Raw genomic sequence first — 22771 nt, forward strand, 5'->3', positions numbered from 1 at the left:
ATTGTACGACGTGTGAGTGCCACTTTGAAGTTAAACTTAGCAACCGGAACAGAAAGCAAGAACAGCAGCTTCAATATGCTATTTGTTCTGTCAACATGTTGATATTGGAGTATGTAATGAATATTACAGCCTCTGGGGGCTACTAGCTGGCTTTAGGCTATCAGTCTTACTCGTCTTGATGATAAAAATTCCAACAGATCAAGTTTTGAGTTTGAGTTACAGTACAGAGAGAAGCACACCATGCCACACCTTGGTAGAGATTTATTGTCTTTGTCATGGATACTTCAGCAGGGCGGATGTTGAACAATACAAGGCCCTGAAGTCATGGCTTCCACTTAAAGAACTATCCCTAACACTCAGTCACTGATGAATCAGCCAATGCTCATGTTTCCATCTACTCAAAAATCAGCAGGCCATATGAAGTTGAGTGCTCTTGCTATACTATCAGTCTGACTGGTTTAATACTTTCCAGGCTGTTGCTTTAAACTGTGCTCACTGGCTGATTAACAAGATTCCATTATTCATGTCAGCGTTGAAAGAGCATGGCTTGAAAATTCTCCTGTCAAAAGTGTAAGCAGGAAGAGTTAATAAAACACACGCCTACGTTTATACAGAAAGCCAGCCACAGGCGGTAGTGGATGATGATGTGTATCGTGGAATCATCTGATGAAGTGTCAACTCGCTGGTTTTTCTGAAGCATTTCAGTAACCACCTTGACTATTAAGCCTGATCATATCACATTCAACGAGAAGAAGTCATATGATGTGTTTATATGATAACCATCTCTTCTCTTTCTCAGCTCTGACTCGCATCCAGGCGTTGCCCCTGACCTTTCAGCCAATCACACGGCCCCTGCCTCTCAAGCAAGACAGCTCAACAACTGCTGCTCCCACATAGTCCAGGTAGCACCTGTTAGCTACAGCCACAACAGCATGAAAGTAAGTCTGAAGCAGCTACTTGCGCTTTGCCTGGCACATCTGCACTGCTATGCTTCTTATAAAATGTTGTATTTTACCTGATTTTAGGTATTCTATGTAATCTAATAATTTTATTATTTTATGCTGTGATTTGATGCTTTATCCTTATTTTTTCATCCTCATTCTAGTCTATTTTTTACCTACATTTTATTAATTTATTCTGTGGTTTTATGCATTGTCTTATATTTTTATTTTCATCCTAATTATCATTAGTGGGTTTCATTCTCAATCTTAATTTACATTCATTTTTTTTTTTTATCTGTCTTTAAGTCCACTCTGTCTTAAAGCACTCACTTGGTGCATGTGATTTCTTTCTTGTGACGTTTCTTGTGTGAGCTGCAAGTCCTGTATGAAAAGTGCTATACAGATAAAGTTTATTATTATTATAAAGTTTATTATTACAGAGCCAAAGAAACAAATATCGTCTCTTATTTATTCAGTTCAACAAGGCTGCACATGCTGCATACTTGCATTATTACTCAGCATCAACGGAAAGAAACACTGTTGACGGTTATCTTATCTTGTTGCTACTTTTGTTAGGTGGTGTTAATCTGCTAAATTTGGTAGCCAGTTGTTGTGCTTGCTAATTTATGAGAGGTAAGGGGGCACGTGATTGGCTGAAAGCTAGGAGGGCAGTGACACCACTGTCATGAAAAGTGACAGGATGAAATTAAATGTGTTATTATGAAGACTTGACATGAAACTTAAGTGTCACTGGGGAAAAATGTCAGCATGGAATAAAAAAGTAGCTTGAAATAAAACTATGTATAATGAAATTAATATAAAGCTCTGTTATAATGAAAATGAATGATGAACTGACATTTCATAATCATTTCAATTGTTTCACCAATTGGTGGCTGATTTATACATTTCACATTTATTTCTATGATTATTTTATAAAACAGGGCTGTGTTAGGTTAGGCTATGGAAAATTGAATGTTTGGCCAGTTAATTAAACATTGTAATCTCCAGTCCAATAGTTCACAAAATTAAACTTATTTCTGAGACTTTTCTCAGAAAAGTCTTCAAATATTTTTTGAACAATGTGTGTACTACAAACTAAAGTCTGTTCAACCTCATTATACTCTGATGGTGGCAGTAAACTCAGAAGGGTAAGTACAAAACCTGGACATATGGAAAATAATCATTTGCATCCATCAAATACACACTGAAAAGTGCACGTCAGGTCAAATGCAGGTGGAAAAAAAAAATTCTGCTTGATGACATCACTGTTTTGAAACTCCCACAGCAATGAACCCAAGGGATGGTGGCCATAGAAACACAGCTGAGTGTTAGGGCAGAGTAACAAGGTGCAACAGTCTGTAGTGTCTTTTCTTAGGACCGACTGCTTCAGCTCCACTTGGAACCCTTCTCCTCCTCGGCCCTCACAGCTCTCTTTTGAATATTTGCTACCACCACCGACATCTGCTTGACTGAGACTGGTTTTACAGCTTCCTATCTCAAGGGTCCCAACTCACAACAACAAGCACCTCAGTGTCACTTCTGAGGTTTCCGCATGCTCCCACCGGGGCGTCCCACAGTTCCCCTCAAGCCTCTTTTTTTCCGCTCCACCCACAATCCCCCATCAGCAGAGTCCTTCCTGCTGCAACACCACCAGCACTCCAACCAGTATTGTTCTGGAGACAAGTTACAACATGCCGACCGGCCCGCCAGCAGACTGTCTGCTGTTGTGACAACAGTCAATGAAAGCCAAAGGGGTAAGAGAAATGCAGCAAGAATGTAACGCGTCATAAAAGGAGACTGAAGTATTGATTTGGCAATAATGGAAATTATTTCATTAAAAATCTGACTTTAAATCAGGGCTGAAAATCCACGAGAAACTATTGAATTTGTGTAATGAAGATGTACATATGTCAGTAATTCAAATACAATAATACAATTTGATTAAAGTACTTACAGTATTTACCATAGAAGGAAGGAAGGAAGCCCTTAAACTGAAATGATGCCAAAGAGACATTGAAGCACTGAGTGAAACATTTTGCTCTGACCGGCGTCAATAAAAGACCCTCGATCATAGTGATGGTGTGTTCGCTACTACATACTCTTAATCTTAACCAACATATCTCAGACATGCGTAGGCTTTGTCTGACTACATCCTGTCATTGCAAATTGTATTGGTAGCTCCTCTAAAGACAGAGCAGACAGTGAGGCCAGCACATGTGCAGTCTGGGGTTTCTTCTGCATTAGGGTTGATACATACTTACCTGAGGAAAGCTCTTGTCAAGTTGTTATAAAGGAGGTCATTCTTAAATAAAAACATTTCAAGAGTGAGGTTCTTAAAGGGACCCCAAGTAACCTCTTCTGAACAGCAACTGAGGCAATTACAGGACAAAGGTTAATGCTAAAACCTAGTGAAGCAGTAGCAGAAGCAGAGAAGATTCACAAAGTTTGCTAACATTGCCTACATAAGATACTGGTCATACCAGACCAAACAAGGCCAAAGCATCAAAACCCCTGAGTGTGTTAAATTGAGAGAGATGTTTTATTACTTGTGAATTCAACTTTGAATTTGTATGGAGATAATTGTGTTGTGTCTTCTTTCAAAAGTTACATAATCTTGCTTTCGTTCTCAAAGTGGAAAAGCCCCTGGAGCAGAATTTACGCCATGATGAGCTAATCATCGGAAACTCTGATACATGTGAGACTGAAAATGTTTCTTTTCTGTAGCGTCCAGTGAGGAACCTTCATCAAATGACTGATCTCTGCTCTGTACCACACTGCCGACTGTTGATGAAAGGACCAACATCGAATCCGTCAAACACTCAGCAGTGGAGCATTGATCAGTTTAGCCAATTATTAGCCATACAGTATCTCCATGTAAACCTGGTTCCTTGTCATGTCACCATCCCTCCCCTGCTCCACATCAGACATGGGACCCAGGTTAGCTGGATCTTGGAAGTGGTCACGAGAGCTGCTCACTTAAACTGAATTACCTCCATCTTGGTCATGCTATATAGGGCTGTTAATCCCATGTCTAGACTTTTCCTGATAAACCCCCACATACAATGTGTCCTGCTGATACATATAAACCCAGCTAGGCACTCAATTTAGACTAAACCCAATTTTACCCTGTTCACATTGAGGAAGTACACATGAAGCACTGACTTAACTTTCAGCATACATCAAAGTTTTCAGAGGCAATTTTGCACAACCTGATGTGTATTTAAAACCTTTGTTAAAGCAAAGAACATTGAATGAACTGCTGAACTGAACATTCAACCAGCTAGATACCATTATTGACATCTTAAAGATGTTAACAGAAATATATCAATAAATGTGTTTAATAACTGGAAATATGTCACATTAAGCATGAATTCATTGTAGTTTTAGTATCACTTCTTTGTGGTTGTTTGTTATATTCAACTTTTGTCTATGTTTTCACATATTGTTATAATTAGCTTTTTCAAAATAACAATAAAAAGGGTATGTGTATGAAAAAAGCACATTAATGATCTCAAAGGTGAACGTCTTGATTTTAATGATCCTATCTTCAATTCTGCTAATTCCACTTCTGCTTGACCCTTTGATTTGGATGTATCACTGAACAGTGCTAACAGCTAAACATAGAAACATAATAACACAAAAAGGTTTGTATTTAGAATTAATGTAGAATAATGACAGTTAGTCAGCTTTGGGTTAGCGTTAGTTAAATCTTTGTGTGACTCACTGATCAAAATCTAGCTCTCAGAATAAAAACTAGCACTCGGTGTTTGGTGCCATACAAATAAAAAAATAAAGACAAATGGGATAAGAGATATCGTTGACCACTTTGGTGTTTTAATTCCTTTAACGTAAATGAATGACACTCACGGGCAACATCTTACAAAACTTCCGCATGCATCAGTTACAAAAGTACAAACTGAAACAGCAGTTTCGCTCCCCGTCTTTCACAACACGACTTTGGTTAAAGCTTGACTATTTTCAGTAGACACTACTATCATTTCCACGTCTGGTGTCTTCCAGTGTATCACAACACAGACACAGTCATAAGGTGTTAACGAGTGAGAACAAGTGTTGGTGTGGATACAGAGCGGCTCAGAAACGTCATGTAGTGACTGTAAGCGATGAGACACTATGGAATGTTAAGTGTCAATGCAAAAATACGGAAGCTCAAGCTGTCATTCAGGACACGACAGACTGGTCGTGCTGCTTTGTCGAGCTCCAGGAAATCCTTTTTTTCAGCTGACATGTATGTTTCAACTGGGGTGTGATACAGCAGCAAGACTGATCCTTTCATTTATCTCACATAATATTTAAAAAATCTGTAATTTGGCTTGTTTGTCAGCAGATCGCAATTCATAATCCCAGCCTGTTTCCCTGCTCTATTTACATTACTGATGTCAACCAAACGTTAGCGTGTTATACGACCTGCCGCTCCACAGGGTGCCTTTAGCTGGAGCTGACTTCAGCAGGGTCTCTTTAGTCGATTAGTGATCTCTGGTTACTTTCTTGAGCAGCCTATTGTAAGTGTTTCACTTTCCTTTGCTTAGTGGTAATTTCACATATTACCTGAGTAATGCACAGGATGGAACGTCACACTCCACAACAACAATTTGACAACAAGGTGTAGAGCAAGTAGAAATGGTGGTAGAGTAAATAAAGTTTACGATAAATTATGTAGTTTCAGTGTATGTTCAGATGATGTTGAGGATGAGGATCGAACTTGGCTTCAGCTGGTGCAACAGGATGCTGTCTCTCAGTGCGAGAGTGATAGAGTACAGTGCTTTGAATTGTGGTGGTGGGTTTTGTTTCGATTTCGATCCTAAATTGTGCATTTACATATTTAAAGACTGTTTTGCTTCCACGATTAAGACAGAGGTGATAAACTACACTGATTACAGCTGATTCTAATGCAACAGTTTTCTCCGCTTTCCACACTAAAATTTACAGGATGATCTTATGTTTTTGTTGCATGATTAACTTTATCTTAAGACTACTTTGCATTCATCTTAATTCAAGAGAACTCACGCAACACCTCAAGTGTCTTTGGTGTGCACGAGGTGTGTCGCCCTCTGGATGTTATGAGAGGTGTGTTTGTATTAACGCTGCGTGAGCTCCATTGAGTGTGTATCCACAGTGCACGTGCTGCCCCTGGGCTGTGGACAGACAGCTGCAGCAGACGTAAGTCACACAGAACAAATGGGGTCAAAGGGATGCCAAAACTGTACTGAGTGGAAAGCCAGGTCAGAGGTCACGAAGGCAGTAACACATCCAGCAACTGTAGAGTGTCACAGCGACATCGGTTTCTGAGAAGACTGGGCCCACACAGCTCGCTCGAAGATAAAAACTGACTCACAAGTAAAGCGCTTGTGCTCTAAGGTGCAAACATACAGTTAATGCAATGCATTCTGGGATTAGTTTGTGATTTCTTTGCTTATTTACTGCTTCGGTTAGTGATTTCTATGCTGTACATAATTCATTAGCAGCACAGCATCAAGGCAGAGCAGAGTTTTCCAGTGAGGATTACAGCGCCGAAGGTCCTTGCACACTGTGTGATTATGGGGTGTCGAGGATAAAAGTGACAAAAGTGACAGAAATGTGGTGGAGCATTGTCTACCAAGGGTTAATTTAGAGCTAAAGACAACCAACAAGTCCTCTAAATTAAACAAAAATATATGTCGTTTGTGACTGCATTCAGAACAACACATAGGCGCATCTGATTTGAAGGCCTCATCAGCAGGACAACATCATTTGTCTGAGCCTTCAAAACCGTTTTCTAATCTGATAGTTGAGGTTTAGGCACTAAAACAACTTGTGCAAACAAGGAAAAGGTAAGGAAAATATCAAGGTGGGGGTTACAATTCCTACTTCATTAAGGTCAGGAGACCTTCATCATCATGGTTGAAACAATAATTCCTTGGTTAACGTGGGGAAAAGGTTTAAACAAGCATTGACTGTGACTAGAAAATGGTTTCACAGAGTCTTCCATGTTGGAGTCACATTTGGTTGACTCCAACCTCCTCCTCCCTCTACAGACTTTATGGCTCTATAAAAACCTCACACGACTTCCCCCCCCCTTGCCTCCAATGGAAACCAGACATCATTTTTGCAACCGCTAGAGGGCTTTGCAACCGAACATTGTTTTGCCACATTTGTCTTGGTAGGACCATCTCAAAATTTTGCATCAAACATCTGACAGTTTGGACCAAATTCTCACAATGTGACTGCTGCTGCAACCCACGTCTGCAAACCTACCAGAGCACAACGTGAAGCAGCACAGAACACAGTGGCTGACGTGACTTTGTCAGTGCCACTTTTTGAATAAAGCTACAAATAAAAAACAAAGACAGTACCCACACTATGCCCACAGCTTGGTTATTATACTTTGCTGCTAGAAAGTGGCACAGATTGTATATATTTCTATTTACATGGTCGCATTACGAGTCTTCAGGCATTTGTCGCAGTCTGACAGGTCCCAGCAATGATACTGTATTGTCTGACACAGGTTTTACTGTGACATGCATTGAATCCATAAGATCATTTTTACTGTACAGTGTGTAGAGGCCATTACTCAGAAAGCCTTGTGTAGCGGTTGCATTGCATTGTGGTCAACACGCAGGCCAGTAGCAGTACAGAAAGGTGGTAAGGTGTCTGCTTTGAACAGTGGATTTCGCCTCATGTGACTGCTGCAAAACATTGACTTCCTCTCTGGTTCTGAAGGTCTGACACCAAAGTGTCACTTCTCACTGATGATTTAGATAATAGAAAGGCTTTCCCTTGATCACCACTGCAGCTGTTTTTAACTCTGTATCATTATCCCTCATGTAACAGTGTGATAATTAATTTGTCAGCTCAAATCCCTCACCAAGCAACAGATTTCCAGTAAACATTAGAAATGAGGAATGTCCATTAAAACAAAAAGGACAAACTGATCAAAGCCCATGTTAAAAAGAAAAAAATATCTAGAATTCTAAAAAAAAATACCCATAAAACCCATGTTAAAAATGTGTTTTAGATGAGCTTTCGTCTCGTCAAGTCATACAGGAGAAGGGTCCCGAGTACAAACCCACGAACGGAGAATCACAATCCTCAACATCTAGCGGCTATATTAATTTAGTGTTCATAAAATCCCCAAACCCAGATCTGCAGCAGGTCGAAAGTACCAGTGTGCACCAGTGGAGTCAGACTCTGATTCGGAACATGCCCTGGCTCAGCTGAAGGCGGAACAGTCGACAGTTGGCGATGCGCAGGGCGGCGCAGGCTGTTTTGGAGAGGTCGGAGGGTAACATGGGCTTAGTGCGGTGCCACGTCCCGGTGCTGCGGCGAAACTCCCGGATGTAGTCGAAGCTTGTCCCTGTACATGCAGGAAACACCAATGTTTCAAATACTGATGTTGCTGTAACCCCATCAGAACTGTGTTGTTTGGCATGGCTTTACTGACCTGTGTCCAGGTCTCCCACGACATAGATGCTGGCTCCAATGGGCACAGCGCCGTAAACGAAGGATGAGCTGGCCTGGATACACAGGTTCTGGTCATCCAGGAACATCCACCTGCACCCACCATACAACAACATCACAGCTATGAAAAACAATTACAATTTCTCTCTATTTTCTTGATTTTCATATTATTAAAATGTAGGACAGGGATGTTTTGAACATCCTGTTTCCATTTTAACAAGAACATTCGCAGGTGTTGGATTATGCAGTGTGCAGTCTCAGCTTGTCCTTCTTTATTTATGCCCTAATGTCTCCACAAAATGAAATTTATAATGAATTAAAAAAAATGGTCACAAGCCCCCAAAAAACGTCCTAAATGGTCCTTGTGGTGAGATTGTTTCCTCAACTGCTGTTTCCAAGGTCAAGAAAGATCTTTCAAACTCAACATTTACACCATACTGGGACATGAAAACATAGAAAACCAGCAATCGTAATAATAGTATTCATAGAATGTAATAAAAGGTGAAAAATTGCCATCGAAAAACAGCTCTATGAAAACGTCTCCAGAGGCAGTACTTCCATACGGACCTCCTCATCTCGTCATGGTAGAACTCAGACTTGCAGGTCATCATGTGTCTTTGCTCAGGGTTGTCGTTCTCTTGGCTTCGAACTCCACCAAACACGTAGAGCTCCTCGCCAACGCCACACGCCACCGAACCGAACCTAAGCAGCAAAATATAAGAGGTAGGAGAGAGCAATGTGGATCAAGTCTGCTATCTGGATACCATTGTTCAAAGGTTCGGACTCGCCTGTCACAAAAGCTTCATTGGATACAGTCAGATGGCTGTACGGACCTGTCGAAAGTCTCCTTTACAAATAAGAATATATTTGGTGTCTGAATTAGACTGTTATCGATGTTAAATTAGCCATTATTGAAGGAAGGGAGACAAAAAATCAACATGACAGGTGATTCCAAACATTTGAACTGTAATGTGTGATTTTATTTCTCCATATTTATCCAGCAAATTTAATTCCTGATAAATCAAGACACACATTGAAGCGAAAATCATTGTCATAAAGCAACCCTGCTTTGCCACATTTCCCACCATGTCTCTAGGATCTCTTACACATACATGGTACAACCAATCAAGGGACATGCAAAACGAAAGACTGAACATTTCTTCACGTCTTATGATTACAGGTTCTGCTATGACTAACGTGAATGTAATGTACACGGTGTGACTCAGCCGCCTGCTTATAGCTGCTTCATCTTGTTGAGCAGAGCAGCATGAGATGTCAGTATGCCTGTGGTGTCATCTGAGGGAGGTCAAACTGAAACTAAAACTGACAGTTCTGGGAGCGCAACAATGACCACGGAGCTGTGTTTCATTTCCTGTTGTGCAACACAAACGAGAACAAAGTATTACAGGCTGAAGTTAAACGTATTATACAGCAAGTGCGTACATCATGTGATAAAAATATCCACAATGAACAGAAAAGAGAAGATAACGAGACGATAACATGAGAAGGAGAAAACTGTTGTTGACTTTAAACGGTTTGTATGTCAGCTGATCAAATCACAGATCCTCTTTCTTTTGCTCGGCCAACAACAGCTAACACAAACACAGCTTTACCTTCTCTCTTTCAGAGGACAGAGGCCCGTCCACTGCTGGGTTTTGGGGTCAAAGCACTCGACAGAGTCAAACAGCTTCCCGTAGGAGCCCCCACCCATGGCGTAGATCTTCTTATTCATGGAGGCATAGCAGCCGACCTGCCGGAGAAGACAGACACGGCTCTACGAGTCACAGCATGTGGGGAGAGGTTGACTGGGAAAATGAATCACCTGGTACTAACTTCTGTCTAATGTTTGGACAAGTCTGGACAAGGGTTATTAACAGCCTGGGGGCTCATTCTGCGTGGTCATTTTACTAACATGGTTAGGTGTGTTTGTTACGCTGCCCACACAAACATCATTTTGTGGGGAGGGAGACCAAAAAATAGGCAACAACCAAATAAAAAGGCAGGAAAAGTCCATTTTAGTTCAGAGTTTTGAGCTTTGTTCACCAGCAGCTGAGTGTAGTTGTGCTGCAGTTAGCTGTAGAGTCAGCTACCACCTCAGCACTGGAGCTGTGAAGACCCTCCCCTGTGCCCCCTGAACACGGGATTAAAGCTGAAGCAGGTCATTACTGATGAACAATCTGTCACATGAGGGTTTGTTCAAATAATGTCATTCCACGACCTAAAACATACTGCTGAAGTGTTATTCAGGTCCATTTAGAATTAAGACATCTGCCTGTGTGTTGTTACCTTGCGGATCATGGTCATACTGGTCTGCATTCTCCAGGTATTGAAGTGAGGGTCAAACACTTCAACAGTGATCAGCTCCGTTTCTGTGTTCTCTCCTCCGAGAACGTAGATCAGACCGTCCAGCTCCACCACACCGAAGTTCTGACGAACCTGCGCACATCAGTGACAAGACAATCAACTCGCAGCAATGTCCCATACATTCAGCTACACGTGAGCTCTGTATTTTGGAAATTTTTAAATCACACTTAAAGGACAGGCATGACACTGAGCTCCATTGCTGACCACATACATTAAGACACGTCTTTACCAAGAGTTCTGCTCATTGCTAACAAAACACAATGGGGTCCAAACCTTCGACATGACCTACTGTAGGCGCTCAGGCTGGTCAGTCTCATATCACCTCTTGAAATCATGAAACGACATTAAGTACGTAATATTTCAGAAGAGTTTCTGACTTCCCCTTTGATTCTTCTTGCTTTCTTTTTACATTCCCAGCAGTGTTTCTCATTTGCTTTTTAGGTAGTGGTTTACTTTACATCTTACTTTAATCCAACACTCTTAACTAACAAAATATTAATAGTAGAATAAATCTACTGAAACCTGATTTTAATATTTAAGCATTCAACAATACATAGTCAACAAATAATTTGAATGACGTCACTTTCTGTAATGTAGGTAGATGACTGGGACTGTTTAGTCTGTGTCACATGTGTCTGTTCTGCCAACTGAACCTGTATTGCAGCTCTACTGACATCTAGTGGTAATAAAGTAGAATAACAAACAAGTTAGAAAGCCTCTATAATATAACATGGCTGCAGAAACGTGGTTCATAAGATGTGATAATTGATAAATGATAAATGATAATTTATCCTGCTAAAAAAAACATTTGATATAAAGAGTGAACTGCACAGTAAAACGTAGGAAATAAAGGGGACAGAAATCCTCAATCAAAGATCACTCTAAACTGTTTATGTACTTATAATGGAGGCTTGAAACATCAGGCAGTGTGCAATGAGAGGAAGGGCTGAGTTTACCTGCAGCATTGGGGGTATGGGGCTCCAGGTGTTGGAGTCTGGGTCATATTTCTCTCCACTGTCCAGGACTGTGTTGTGTTCGTCCGTTCCGCCCATCACAAACAGGAAACCCTCTAGAAGACAGAAAACACAGTGTTCGTACCGGCGTCTGTGTTCGCTGGACCTTCCGAAACAGGAATTCTCTAAAGCCCTAATCCTGGCAAAAGAATCATTCATTGAAGTAATTCATGGCATGGGTTACAGATGTGTATTCTGCATCACTTCAGATGTGGTGGATGTATTTTCCTGGCCTAAGCCCAGCACTGACCGGCAGCGACCACCCCGTGGCCGAGACGGGCTACGCCCATTGGCTGTAGCTCGATCCAGGCCTGTCTGTTGGTGTCGTAGAGCGGACACATGCAGCGCGTCACAGCAGTCGCCTTCCTGCTTCTGTACAGGACAAAAACCACCAGACCAGGCAGGATGTGAGGCGACCGTGTCATCTGGGTGAACGGATCACTAATTTAACCGCTTTCTCTGGTTGTGACCACATTTCAGTCTAAAATACCATTATTTTCTCTGTCACTGAGGACCAAAACCGTGTTGGCCCTCATCCACATGACAGAAAATGGCCACATAACAACTAGAATTACATAATAAACTAGAATATGGGCAAGTTCTATATTGAAACCGCTATGAAATTACAGATTTCCACGCCAGACAAATTCTGTAAATTTCAACCCCTTAGTGTTTAGTGTCATGATTGGACACTAAAGCTCTCCACTGCATATCATTAGACTGTGAATCACAATGCTGGCGATAAATAATTGTATGAAGTCCAAACAGAATATAAACAATAGAAATAAAGACGGTGGACAGTGACTCACTTGCGATCTTCTCCTCCAGCGATAACTATGCACTCGGAGTAGCCTCGGGGTTTGAAGGCGGCGAGCAGAGCCTCACCATGCAGCTGACCCTCCCCCAGCACCACCTGACAGTGCTCTCTGATCACCTCCCTCATCAGCGGCTCCCCCAAGGCCTGGTGGGATACCATGTTGTTATACTTTGATAATATAAGAAAGCATACATTTAAATCTGGACAGCACTTTACGGTTTCCCTACCTGCTCTCTCAGGTAGCTGACGTCCAGGCCTTGCAGCCACACTGCAGACATCACTTCCTTCATGTGTACCTGCAAATAAAGATGGAACAGACACGAGGTGGAAAAAGAACAAGCTGAAAACACAACACTGACATACGGCCAACTTAAAAAAAATATCGTGAACAAGTTAGGAAGAAGTTTCTTGGTTACACATCCAACACACATGGCATTCTATTGAAGCCAAGGTTGATGATTTAAATTGAGGTCACGAAAACCAAAAATGAAAATGAGAAACACAGTAAAATGGACCACAGGAGCTGAGGGGAACTGCAAAGTTGGTAATAATACAATTGGTTTACTCCATGCAACCTCAGCCACACGTTTTTCCTATGTCCAGAGTTGCATGGCTATTGGAATGGATATTTCAAAACCATGTCTACAGTGCTTGGTCTCAATTTGCAACCATGTTATCATGTTGCCATCTTTGGCGTCCCTCCCGAAACGGTTCTAAATGCTTCAAATGCTAAACAGAAACAAATAGTCGCATTTACATCTCATAGCTCGACGTACAATACTGTTACACTGGAACTCTCCTAAGAGTCCATCCTTTTCCCAGTGGCTTAGGGAGGTCATGTTTTTCCTTAAATTAGAGAAAATAAAGTACACTGTCAGGGGCTCCAGGGGGGAATTTTTTCACACATGGCAACCCTTCATATCCCATTTTAATGCCATGCACCGCTTACCTTCCGACTAATCAGAGCACTACCAGAGTAAATAATTAAGGTTTTATCCTGTACCTAATGGCACCTACCCCTTTCACAGTGAGGCACAAAATGTGAGTGTGAGTGTGTGTGTGTGTGTGTGTGTGTGTGTGTGTGTGTGTGTGTGCGCGTCTGTTTGGGTTTATGGTTTAGGTGGGTGCTTCCGGGGTTTATAAGGTACCATCTTGAGGTCTGGGATCATATGGCACCATCTCTGTTTGTTTTGAAATACAATTTGCACTTCAGTCAAATATATATTTAGAGCAATGTCTATTTAACATCATTTAATGTGCATTTGTATATTATTTTTCTTACTATTGTACCAAAATATTTTAATACTTCTATTTATATTTGTACAAGAAAATTGTTGATTACTGTCTTATGTATGCCTGGATGTTACACCCCACTGTTCTTAATATATTAACTAGTGCAGCTTTACCTATATGAAGAGTGGAAAAGTAATCATTATTAAAATGATTAATGGTGCTGTTTTTGCAATACAATGAGGCAATGAGCGTTATTCCTTAATATCAAAACTAGGACAGCAGCAGGAGAACACACAACCTACAAAAAACAATGAAATGGACCATTTTAACTGCAGGGCTGACACCTTTGACTATTTTTCCCAGTTGCCATTGGTTTCTATTTATTTTCATCCTCATAAAAATCAACTCTTGAGATGTTTGAGTTGTGCTATCAATTGCTCTGAAGGGCATCCCTACGTTCATTTTTGCCAGCCTTGTTGTGTGGACAAGCACTTTTAGTGCACAGTGCAAAGCTAAACCTTAAAAGAGAGTCACCCACCCTGCGATCTTCTGGGTCATGTGCGAACCATCGCACCACACCCTCCAGCACATGCTTTTCGTTGCCCACGTTCAGCTTCTCCATGGCCAGCACCTCGCGGAGCCGATCTGGAGGTAGCTCCCTGAATTCCTCAGAGAGCGCCACATCGCCAAAATGTGTCTGCAGGAACTCGGTGGCGGCAAAGTGGACGTGGTGAAGGCAGTAATGCAGAGAGAAGAGCCGGATGCCGATGCAGTTCTCTGCAGTGATGCAGCTCTCTAAGAACTGGCAGCACAGGGACTTGAGGTCAGTCATGAGGAGCAGGTCAGATGCCTGCACCATGTCCTGGATGGTCTCCTCACTCAAAGTGATCTGTGTGTGAAGGACGGACACACACATGCAGGTGGTAAGAGAGCAGTGGGGCAATACAGGCCAAATGAATGTCCGCAATAATAGAATAGGAGCGGCAGGAAATAAAAATACTTGGGCTCACCACACCTAAAAAACACATGCATGTCACTTTGCTTTTTAAAGCCTCCACACTTACCTCACCGCTGAAGATGTAGTCCAGGATCTGTTTCATGATGGCCATGGAGATCCCCTGCAGCTCAATTCTGTATGTGGACCCATCTCCCTTTGGAGGGTTGTAGTTCAGCTTGGTTCTAACAGACAAACATGAACACAAGTGAGTACAACACACCTGCAGGACTTTCACCGTTCTCAGCAGCACCACTGCAATATCAGAAAAGTTAACAAATGCATGATCATTATCTGGGATGTTGTGACTGACCCTGTGCTCAAAGGCCAGGGCACATGGCCCCTTCTCACCTGATGTAAGGGCTAGCAGCAGCCAGGATGTTTTTCTGGACAGGGAGCTCTTCTCCATCGACCACCAGCAGCGCATCGTGGAAACTTTGCTCCTGCCAGAAGACGCGAAGGACCCGAAGGAGTTTCTGGGAATGCTGCGGGTCCGAGACCTTCGAACCGGCTTCACTCTCAGAGAGGGGCATGTCTGCGCTTGACTTTAAGCAAATTAACAGGGATTATTCTTCAATTCGGCTTGCACAAAAGAGAGCATACAACACTTATTATGTTAAAAAGGGCTTTAACAACCAGTTCACAGGCTACTCCCCTAACCAGTTATCTGCGACATCTCAGTGAGCAGAGGCGAGCTGTGCTGTACTGACAAGATTTAAACGTGAAAATATGACTGACATATTGCTAAATTAATCATTTGTGTGTCGGATAATGAGGGAAAACAACGATTAGACTCAGGCGTCTTAAACTGACAGGTTTCTAAATTAAGTTTGGCGACGCTGCTCGAGAGCATGCTACATTTAGGGCTAGGCTAGCAGCAAAACAAGCGTCGATAAACAACAGTTTCCACGTCAAAGACGACTACATGTCGCTTGTAATGTTATTTGCAGTTCAGCAGTGGAAGAGGTAACTTAGCAAACCTGAGTCCAATTTGGTTTTGCAAATTACTGGCAACACATTAACGTAGGCTCGAGCACTGCACTGTGTTTTTACAGTGGTTCAAACTTGTTATGTCATGCTTTTCATGTTGACAACTCTTCTCTTTGCAAGTGTCTTACCTTAGGACGCGTTTTCTTCTTTATGAGCACAGGCTTCACCTAACTACATTCAGGACAATATGAATCACTCCATGCGAGAATTTTGTAAACGGGCGTGAAGACATGTATTATGCTGCATTCATGTCCAGGGAGAAAATGGTAAATAACACTTCGCCTGTTAAAATATAATTGTATTATGTTAATATAGAAATGTCTGGGCTACATATCCAGCTAAAGATGAGATATAAACAAATAAATTCATAAGGACCGATTTTGTAATTAAAGCTCTCACTTAAGCCGAGACAACCAATTGGTTTAATAGCGTTAAATAAGGTGCTTGAGAACACGCCTTTTATTATCACAGCCATGTCGATTGTAGGATTCATTCGGCACTTGAATGCAGCATCAGCTAGGCGGAAAGCGTACAGATCAGCAACGTTCAAATACTTTAGGAGCAACCTGTGTGCCAACAGAATTGTAAAAAAAAAAAAAATTGTGCAACATATATTAGTTCAGTTATATTAATATTATTATTTAGCTTATCTTTGTCAACTAAGACAAACAAAACTACTTCGCGTATTCATTGTCCACGTTTCGAAATGACTAAAACAAATGAGAATGAAAAAGAAACCGAACGAGTCCACAAACCGAAACTGCCCACATAAAGCCAACGAGAATACCACCAAACTGTATTTCCGGTACGAGTAAACCTTTCCTCACCAACTCTTATAGTGCTGCTATGCTTTTTAGCAATACAAATAAGCAACATAAATTAATGAATTAACAAATCAGATTTTCACCGTGTATAAGCGATAAAGACAAATTACTAATCTGCGAAAGAGGACACACATCTGCACCTTTAATTTGGAGGAAAACTCGCCTTCGCTCGATGCTTAGTTACTTCTCGGTAACTTGAAACAACAGTCGCCGCCATAACTTTGAACAAACAGGAGTGTTACTATTGACGCAGGGTTATATCAAGGTAATAGTGCAGACTACTACTCTGGTCTAGGCTATTATTATGCTGTGCTGGCTGAAAGGGAATCGTGCAGTATTGCTGTAAAACTTCAGTGGAGACGTTTCAGTAAATGTGTTAGTCTTAGCAATGTTTTTCACGCGTAAATAACGGCTACTTCCGACGAGTTAACCACAATGTGTCGAGTTAAACCAACAAATCTCGTGTTCTATAATGGCTCATATGTTATGTCTCTCGTTTCTAGCTCCCGTGGTGATGGTGAGACGGCGGAGGAACTACAAAACACCGCACATGTTTGACCGGTGGAACTGAACCAGAATCGCGGTTTGAAACTGGAAACATGCCTCGAACCGGTCGGAGCAAACTGTCTCCGTGGATAGAGAGTCTGATCCTGAGCCACGGCGGTCAGGAGGGGGGCAGCAGTGGGCGGCTGAAGGCTCATGTCATCGGAGTGGGTCAGATGTCACAGTCCCAGGCTCAGGGTTCAGAGAGCCCCACCGGGCTGCTCTTCCTCTCCGACGGGGTGCTCCAGATCCCCGCCATTCTCACTGCATCGGCCTGGGAGCATCTTCAGGAGCAAGAGGACCGAGAGAGCTTCACCAGTCTGGTCAACACCACGGTGTGCATTCAAGACTACCGACTCCAGTTTCACATGGCCCACGAACAGACGAAATGCAGGTTCTTCTTATCAGTTGGAGAGCTGGCTACGACTGCAGCCGGGCCGGTTAAAGACAACACCCCTTGCTGCACGACACTGCCCTCCGTCAGGATGAAGATCTGCAAGACATGGAGGGTCTTGCTGGGTCAGGAGGTGCTCGATTCTCAGACCAGCCAGTGTGGCTTCGATCTGTCCGAGCTGCTGGGCGAGTGGCAGCATGACTGCATGCAGGCTGTTCTGGAGGATGTTAGGGAGAAGCTGATGATTCCAACCAGCCGCCCCGTGAGCCCGCAGCCCTCCACCTCAACTTGCACCTCATTGGTGACCCGTCCAGACACATTCACCGCCACGAGCTGGGATGTTGACAGGGTCAGATACAAAGGAGTGAAACGTTTCAGTGTCCCCGTAAAGTGTCTTCTCATCCCAGAGGAAGATGCTCAGCAGCTGCAAACACCCTCTGATGTTGGAAGCAGTACGCCAAGTGGGCTTGCTGCTGCCTCTGAGGACAGAAAGAGAGATTTACTCCAAGTCTCCAAGCCTGCAAAGACCGCAGAGCCTTCTGTCGATGATGTAGAGTGGCGAATAGCCAAGCCAGCAGTCATAGAGATGGAGTTCGACATCAATCAGAGCTCACCCCTTCCCGCGGAGGATGGCATGTTACATGAGGACATGATCGCAGGGCTGATTGACAGCAACATCAGACCTTTATCCAACCCTTGGGACATTTTTCCTCCACCAGATGACACCTCCTCATCCTCTGATGCATCCCCAGAAGCAGCACCGAGCAACTCACTGCCCAATCCCACTGCCGCCGAGTCTAAGCCTGATCATGCTGCTGTCTTAACCAGCACGCAACTTCCTGTCCACAGCTCGAAGGAGTCCCAGCCGACATCAGAGTGCAGCAAAGGAGAGCACAGCTGCCTCCCGCCGTACCAGAAACCGCCACACTCGACAAGCCTCCACGCCTCTGCCGGCTCTTCATCGTCAACTTCTGTGAGTCCACCTGAACTCTTTACCAGACCATCAAACCTGTTGACTGCTGCAGACAAGCACCACCCAGACACAGCACAACAACACCTAGTGCTCGACCAAGAAGGCCAGGTTTTGGAGGAGAATGTTGGAAGAAATCATAGAAAGGCAAAGAGAAAAAGAAGTGACCCTGCACCAGAAGCACTAGCCAGCTTTGTGGACGAGGACGAGGATGAAGGTGGGAGTCCTCCATCTTGGCTCTTTGACACTCAGGCAGGTTCCAGGACCAAAGACGGCCGCAGACAGCAGCAGGGTCAGACTGTCAGGACTGTGTTGAGAAAGACTCCCGCTGCTCACAGCGACGGCAGGCGCTTCTTGTACTCTTACCAGGTGTCTGGACAGAACCTGCAGGACTTCAGCCAGTTCAGAGTAGCTGAATCCTGCCTGCACTGGGCCGTGAAGTATCTTGTTGTTCCTAAGCAGACAGATCATCCACACAGCGCGTCAGTCGCCTCCAATCAGACGTCATCTGACGGGATGGAGGTCACGTCACTGAAGGCTCAAAATGTTGAATGAGAGTTTAGCTGGTCTGTTATTGTTTTGACTGTTTTCACGTTGTTGGATGTTACAATCTCCTCTGACAGAGTAACTTAACTCTGTGTGGTTGAGTCTGTTTTGTATGGTGCAGAAAAAATTAAAAAGTTTGTAAAAAAAAAATGCATTTATACTTGTTCAGTGTAAATAAATAAAAACAAGTTGCTCTGCTGTCTCAACTCAACTGAAATACTTTGTCAAAAAATCCATAATATGCCTAATTTTTCTGAAGCTTCCACCCACATCTTGAAGAGATATTTGTTGAAAGTTTGATCCTGATCTGCTGTAATGTTAAACTCAATGAGCGGTTCACCACAGATGTCTTGAGAGGCAAGTGAGAAAAAAATATGCTGATCTAAATAGTTTTCTCGCCTGTGTTTATGACTTAACAAAGAAAAAAAGAAAGGTTTTCCCAGGATAATGTTTCCAAGTTCATTTTTTTTCCAAACGTGAAAACAGATGGAAAAAAGCTGAACGTTTGTCAGTGTTTGTTGTTGTAATACTCACTTTGGCCACAAGAGGCTGAAGTGTACCACACATGGGACAAGTTTGCCCGTTTTTCACCCCGAAAGAAAAGGAACCTGGAAAGATGATGCTGGGAAAAGATAACACACGGCTTCTGTGGTTCACATGATTTTTGAGGAAAAGTATTTAATATTAAAACTCATTTTTGGAAACTTTCAGGGACACATTAGAAGTTACAAGACGAGAAGTCAAGCTTCATAATCTGAAATGATAACTATTATTTTAACTTGAAATTCCTTGAATGTATTTATTGTATGAAAAGGGTAAAAGTTGATTTTTCCAAACATCTATATGATGTTTTCATTATGCATTTTACCATAGAAATATAACAGGATTCACTTGAGAGAGTAAAGCAGTTTTCTCTTTGTCCAGATGATGTCACCAAATACCACACATACTTGAGTTGACGTTAGTCAAAATGATTGAGAGTTAAGGTTTTAAATGTGGAAATTCCTGGTGTATTGTAAGCAGCATGCACACTGGGTCAAAATCTCAATATTTTTTACAACATTAATCTAGAACAGAAGACTATTTCAGTCTATAGCTGAAGCTTTTACACTGGATTAAATCAGTATTTCTGACCATAATTTAATCCCATTTTTTCAAATTACCTGCTGAATAAATGGTTTGCGTGCACAAAAGTAAGTGTGTGTGTGTGTGTGTGTGTGTGTGTGTGCTAGAGCAACAGTATAGCTAAGAATTGTTCTATATGTTGATTTGGCCCCACTAAACACTTTTTATCATCTGAACAGAATAATGCAGGATTTCATATGTTTCACAAGACATAGGGACCGAGAGTCATAGCGAAAATGATCCGTTTCAGCAGCACTTAAACAACACTCATGCGAGGGAGTTGGTGTCCCTGACTTATTTGGTAGTTTTACATTTCGAGCTCCAGCCCGTCAGGACATCGAGTCCTCAGTTTTCCTCACAGGAAAATATCCTCCTGTGGTCACAAATCTCCTGAGCTTCACTGTGCAGAATGATGTATGTGCCCTGTTTCGACAGCAGAAGGGAGGAGTGAGTTACATCTGCAACTCTCACTGAAAATTCCCAAATTTTAACTGCTGGAAACAAGATGTCTCCCACATACGTATCCAGTTTTCACATCACAGTTTCCAGACTAGCTGTGCTGTCCCATCACCACGTTAGCTGAAGATGAGCAATGAGAAACTTTCACCCTGCAGCAGGTGAAAATTTCCGAATGTTAACCAGATAAAGATTTATTTTTAGGTCTTAAACATGTCTGGTGAGAGTCTTTAAGGGAACTGCAGACTGTACTTTGTCATTTGGTGAAGTCAGTTTAGGAAGATTGATAAGAGCGCTCTGCCTCTCAGGTCATTCTGTTTTTGTGGGAAAAAGACAAAGTAGAGCCAAATTTAAATGTGGGCTTTGTTGACATTTCCTGGTTGTAAAAAGAAAAAGGGGGTATTTTCTACATCCCTATTACAGTGAGCTGTGCCATCCATCTCCAAATGAAAACTGGGTAATCCATTCATAATTTATTTGAAACATTACTCAAGTTCCCTCTAAACTAAAAGTTTTGCAGATTGTGTGAAATGATTTTGCACACTGATCATGAGGAACAGGTGTAAACTTTCTTTTGTATGGTGCCATCATTTTATCAGATCCTGGGATGTTTCTACAGCATGGGGTTTGGTGAATTAATGCTCTTGGATGTTGGACACAATTGCATTTTTTTTTTTGCTAGGTTTATACATGTTAAAGGCTATAGTATTTACACTGGGACACGTGCTCAGTAGCCCTCTTAAAACCTCCAGCTGCTCACATCATAGGCTCATGTCTTGTGCACTGGCTGATACATAAATGCTTTTGCTTTCATATAAATTCTAAAATGTGTCTCCTGCGCCGTGGACGGAAAGAACTTTCCAGCCGATGCCCTTTGGAAATGTCAAGTCCTGCTTGCCATGGCTTGTCCACGTCTAATACTTGCATGTTAGTTTAGTTTTATTTGCTAATGAATCACCGTCCGCTCGGAGAGAAACAGAGAAAAGAGCAACTTCTGAGTTTATCCAATGAAAGCTCCAAACCCCTAATGTAAGCAGGAGCCAGCTGTGTGCACTTGTAAAGTTGTTATAATCCTCCTTTGACCTATAAACAGGAAAATACATAATATAAAGCATCATGCTCACATCTACAAATAATACACTGTCCAAGTTGTCCTTGTAAGGCAATACAGTCCTAAGTGAGCTTTTCAAAGGACAATTAAAACCCCACATTTCATTCTGTTGATGCGGAGTCAATATGTAGAACATGCAGCTTCACCCAATGAGCAGGCACCAGCAGGCAGACACGGTGACGTATACTTTATGTGTCATTTTAGCATTTTGTACCTGTAATATAATTGTGTATTTGTTATTATAATGGAGAGCAAAAATCAAGGAAGAATCCAGGAATTTATTTGGAATACACATACAGAAAAATATGTTGATTCAGGTGACCGTCCAGGCCCCAGAGACCCTCTGATGACTGATAGTGAACAGATGGGCTGCAAATAAATGTTTTCATTGTACACATGTAGTTGGTCTTTATTCAAATTGCTTGTTTTGTCTGGCAGAAAATGTAAAAACCCAGAGATATTCACTTTATGTTGTACAGCAGGGATGATCACCCTTTGGACAAATAAGTGGACAACTGACCCAGAGGCTCCACAGCCCACAGGTGACCATGTATCAGTTGATCTTTTTAGTAATATGATTAACTTCGTCTTCAAATTTGTTAATAATGAGTGCTGCATTGTTTTGTAATGGCGATCATTGTATTAGTATGTATTGTGTTCATGTGGTGAATATTCCTAAATCATGCTGTGTTTAATCAAGTGACCACAGCTTCATTGGCCTACCTGAAATCTGGGCTCAAATTCATAAGAATTCACAAGACAAACACAAAGATTTGAGTAAAGTCCCAAAAATTCTAAAAAAGTATGAAGTTAAAGAGTGTAGCGCATCATAATGTGTAGCAGAAATTGTGTTTCATACTTTATTCTGTTCATCTTCACGTGGCCCCTTAGATTTATTGAAACCCTTTCAGTTGGAGACCACCACTACAGATAACTAACCTCCAACAAATAGAAAATACACATCATGAGCATCAACTCTAAAATAAAGCATGAAA

At 42.1% G+C, this 22771-nt stretch overlaps 2 protein-coding genes across 2 annotated transcripts; one reads left to right on the forward strand and one right to left on the reverse strand.

Annotated features, from left to right (window-relative positions):
- Positions 1–4755: 4755 nt before the first annotated feature.
- On the reverse strand, positions 4756–16051 carry gan (gigaxonin). Its single transcript, XM_076733805.1, has 13 exons — positions 15936–16051; positions 15169–15362; positions 14888–15002; positions 14362–14712; positions 12818–12886; positions 12583–12734; positions 12024–12145; positions 11717–11829; positions 10683–10832; positions 10010–10146; positions 8964–9098; positions 8380–8489; positions 4756–8292 (listed from the first exon to the last, which is right to left on the reverse strand). Exons 2-13 carry the CDS (start codon positions 15348–15350, stop codon positions 8120–8122), a joined length of 1809 nt encoding a protein of 602 aa, XP_076589920.1. The 5' UTR covers positions 15351–15362; positions 15936–16051; the 3' UTR covers positions 4756–8119.
- A 780-nt stretch (positions 16052–16831) lies between these two features.
- Positions 16832–19282, forward strand: LOC143322270 (uncharacterized). Its single transcript, XM_076733367.1, has 2 exons — positions 16832–16896; positions 17135–19282. Exon 2 carries the CDS (start codon positions 17231–17233, stop codon positions 19091–19093), a length of 1863 nt encoding a protein of 620 aa, XP_076589482.1. The 5' UTR covers positions 16832–16896; positions 17135–17230; the 3' UTR covers positions 19094–19282.
- Positions 19283–22771: the final 3489 nt, after the last annotated feature.

This window comes from Chaetodon auriga, chromosome 6, assembly GCF_051107435.1.
Source record: "Chaetodon auriga isolate fChaAug3 chromosome 6, fChaAug3.hap1, whole genome shotgun sequence".
NCBI classification, from domain to species: Eukaryota; Metazoa; Chordata; class Actinopteri; order Chaetodontiformes; family Chaetodontidae; genus Chaetodon; species Chaetodon auriga.

What these genes read in the sequence shown, in the direction of transcription:
- gan (XM_076733805.1), bottom strand. Translation starts at nt 15,350, where the DNA reads ATGCCCCTCTCTGAGAGTGAAGCCGGTTCGAAGGTCTCGGACCCGCAG. An exon ending in GCTGCTAGCCCTTACATCAG is followed by an intron (nt 15,003 to 15,168) that starts GTGAGAAGGGGC and finishes TTTGTCTGTTAG; the next exon opens with AACCAAGCTGAACTACAACC. An exon ending in GTATGACCATGATCCGCAAG is followed by an intron (nt 10,147 to 10,682) that starts GTAACAACACAC and finishes CTTCTCCGGCAG; the next exon opens with GTCGGCTGCTATGCCTCCAT.
- LOC143322270 (XM_076733367.1), top strand. Translation starts at nt 17,231, where the DNA reads ATGCCTCGAACCGGTCGGAGCAAACTGTCTCCGTGGATAGAGAGTCTG.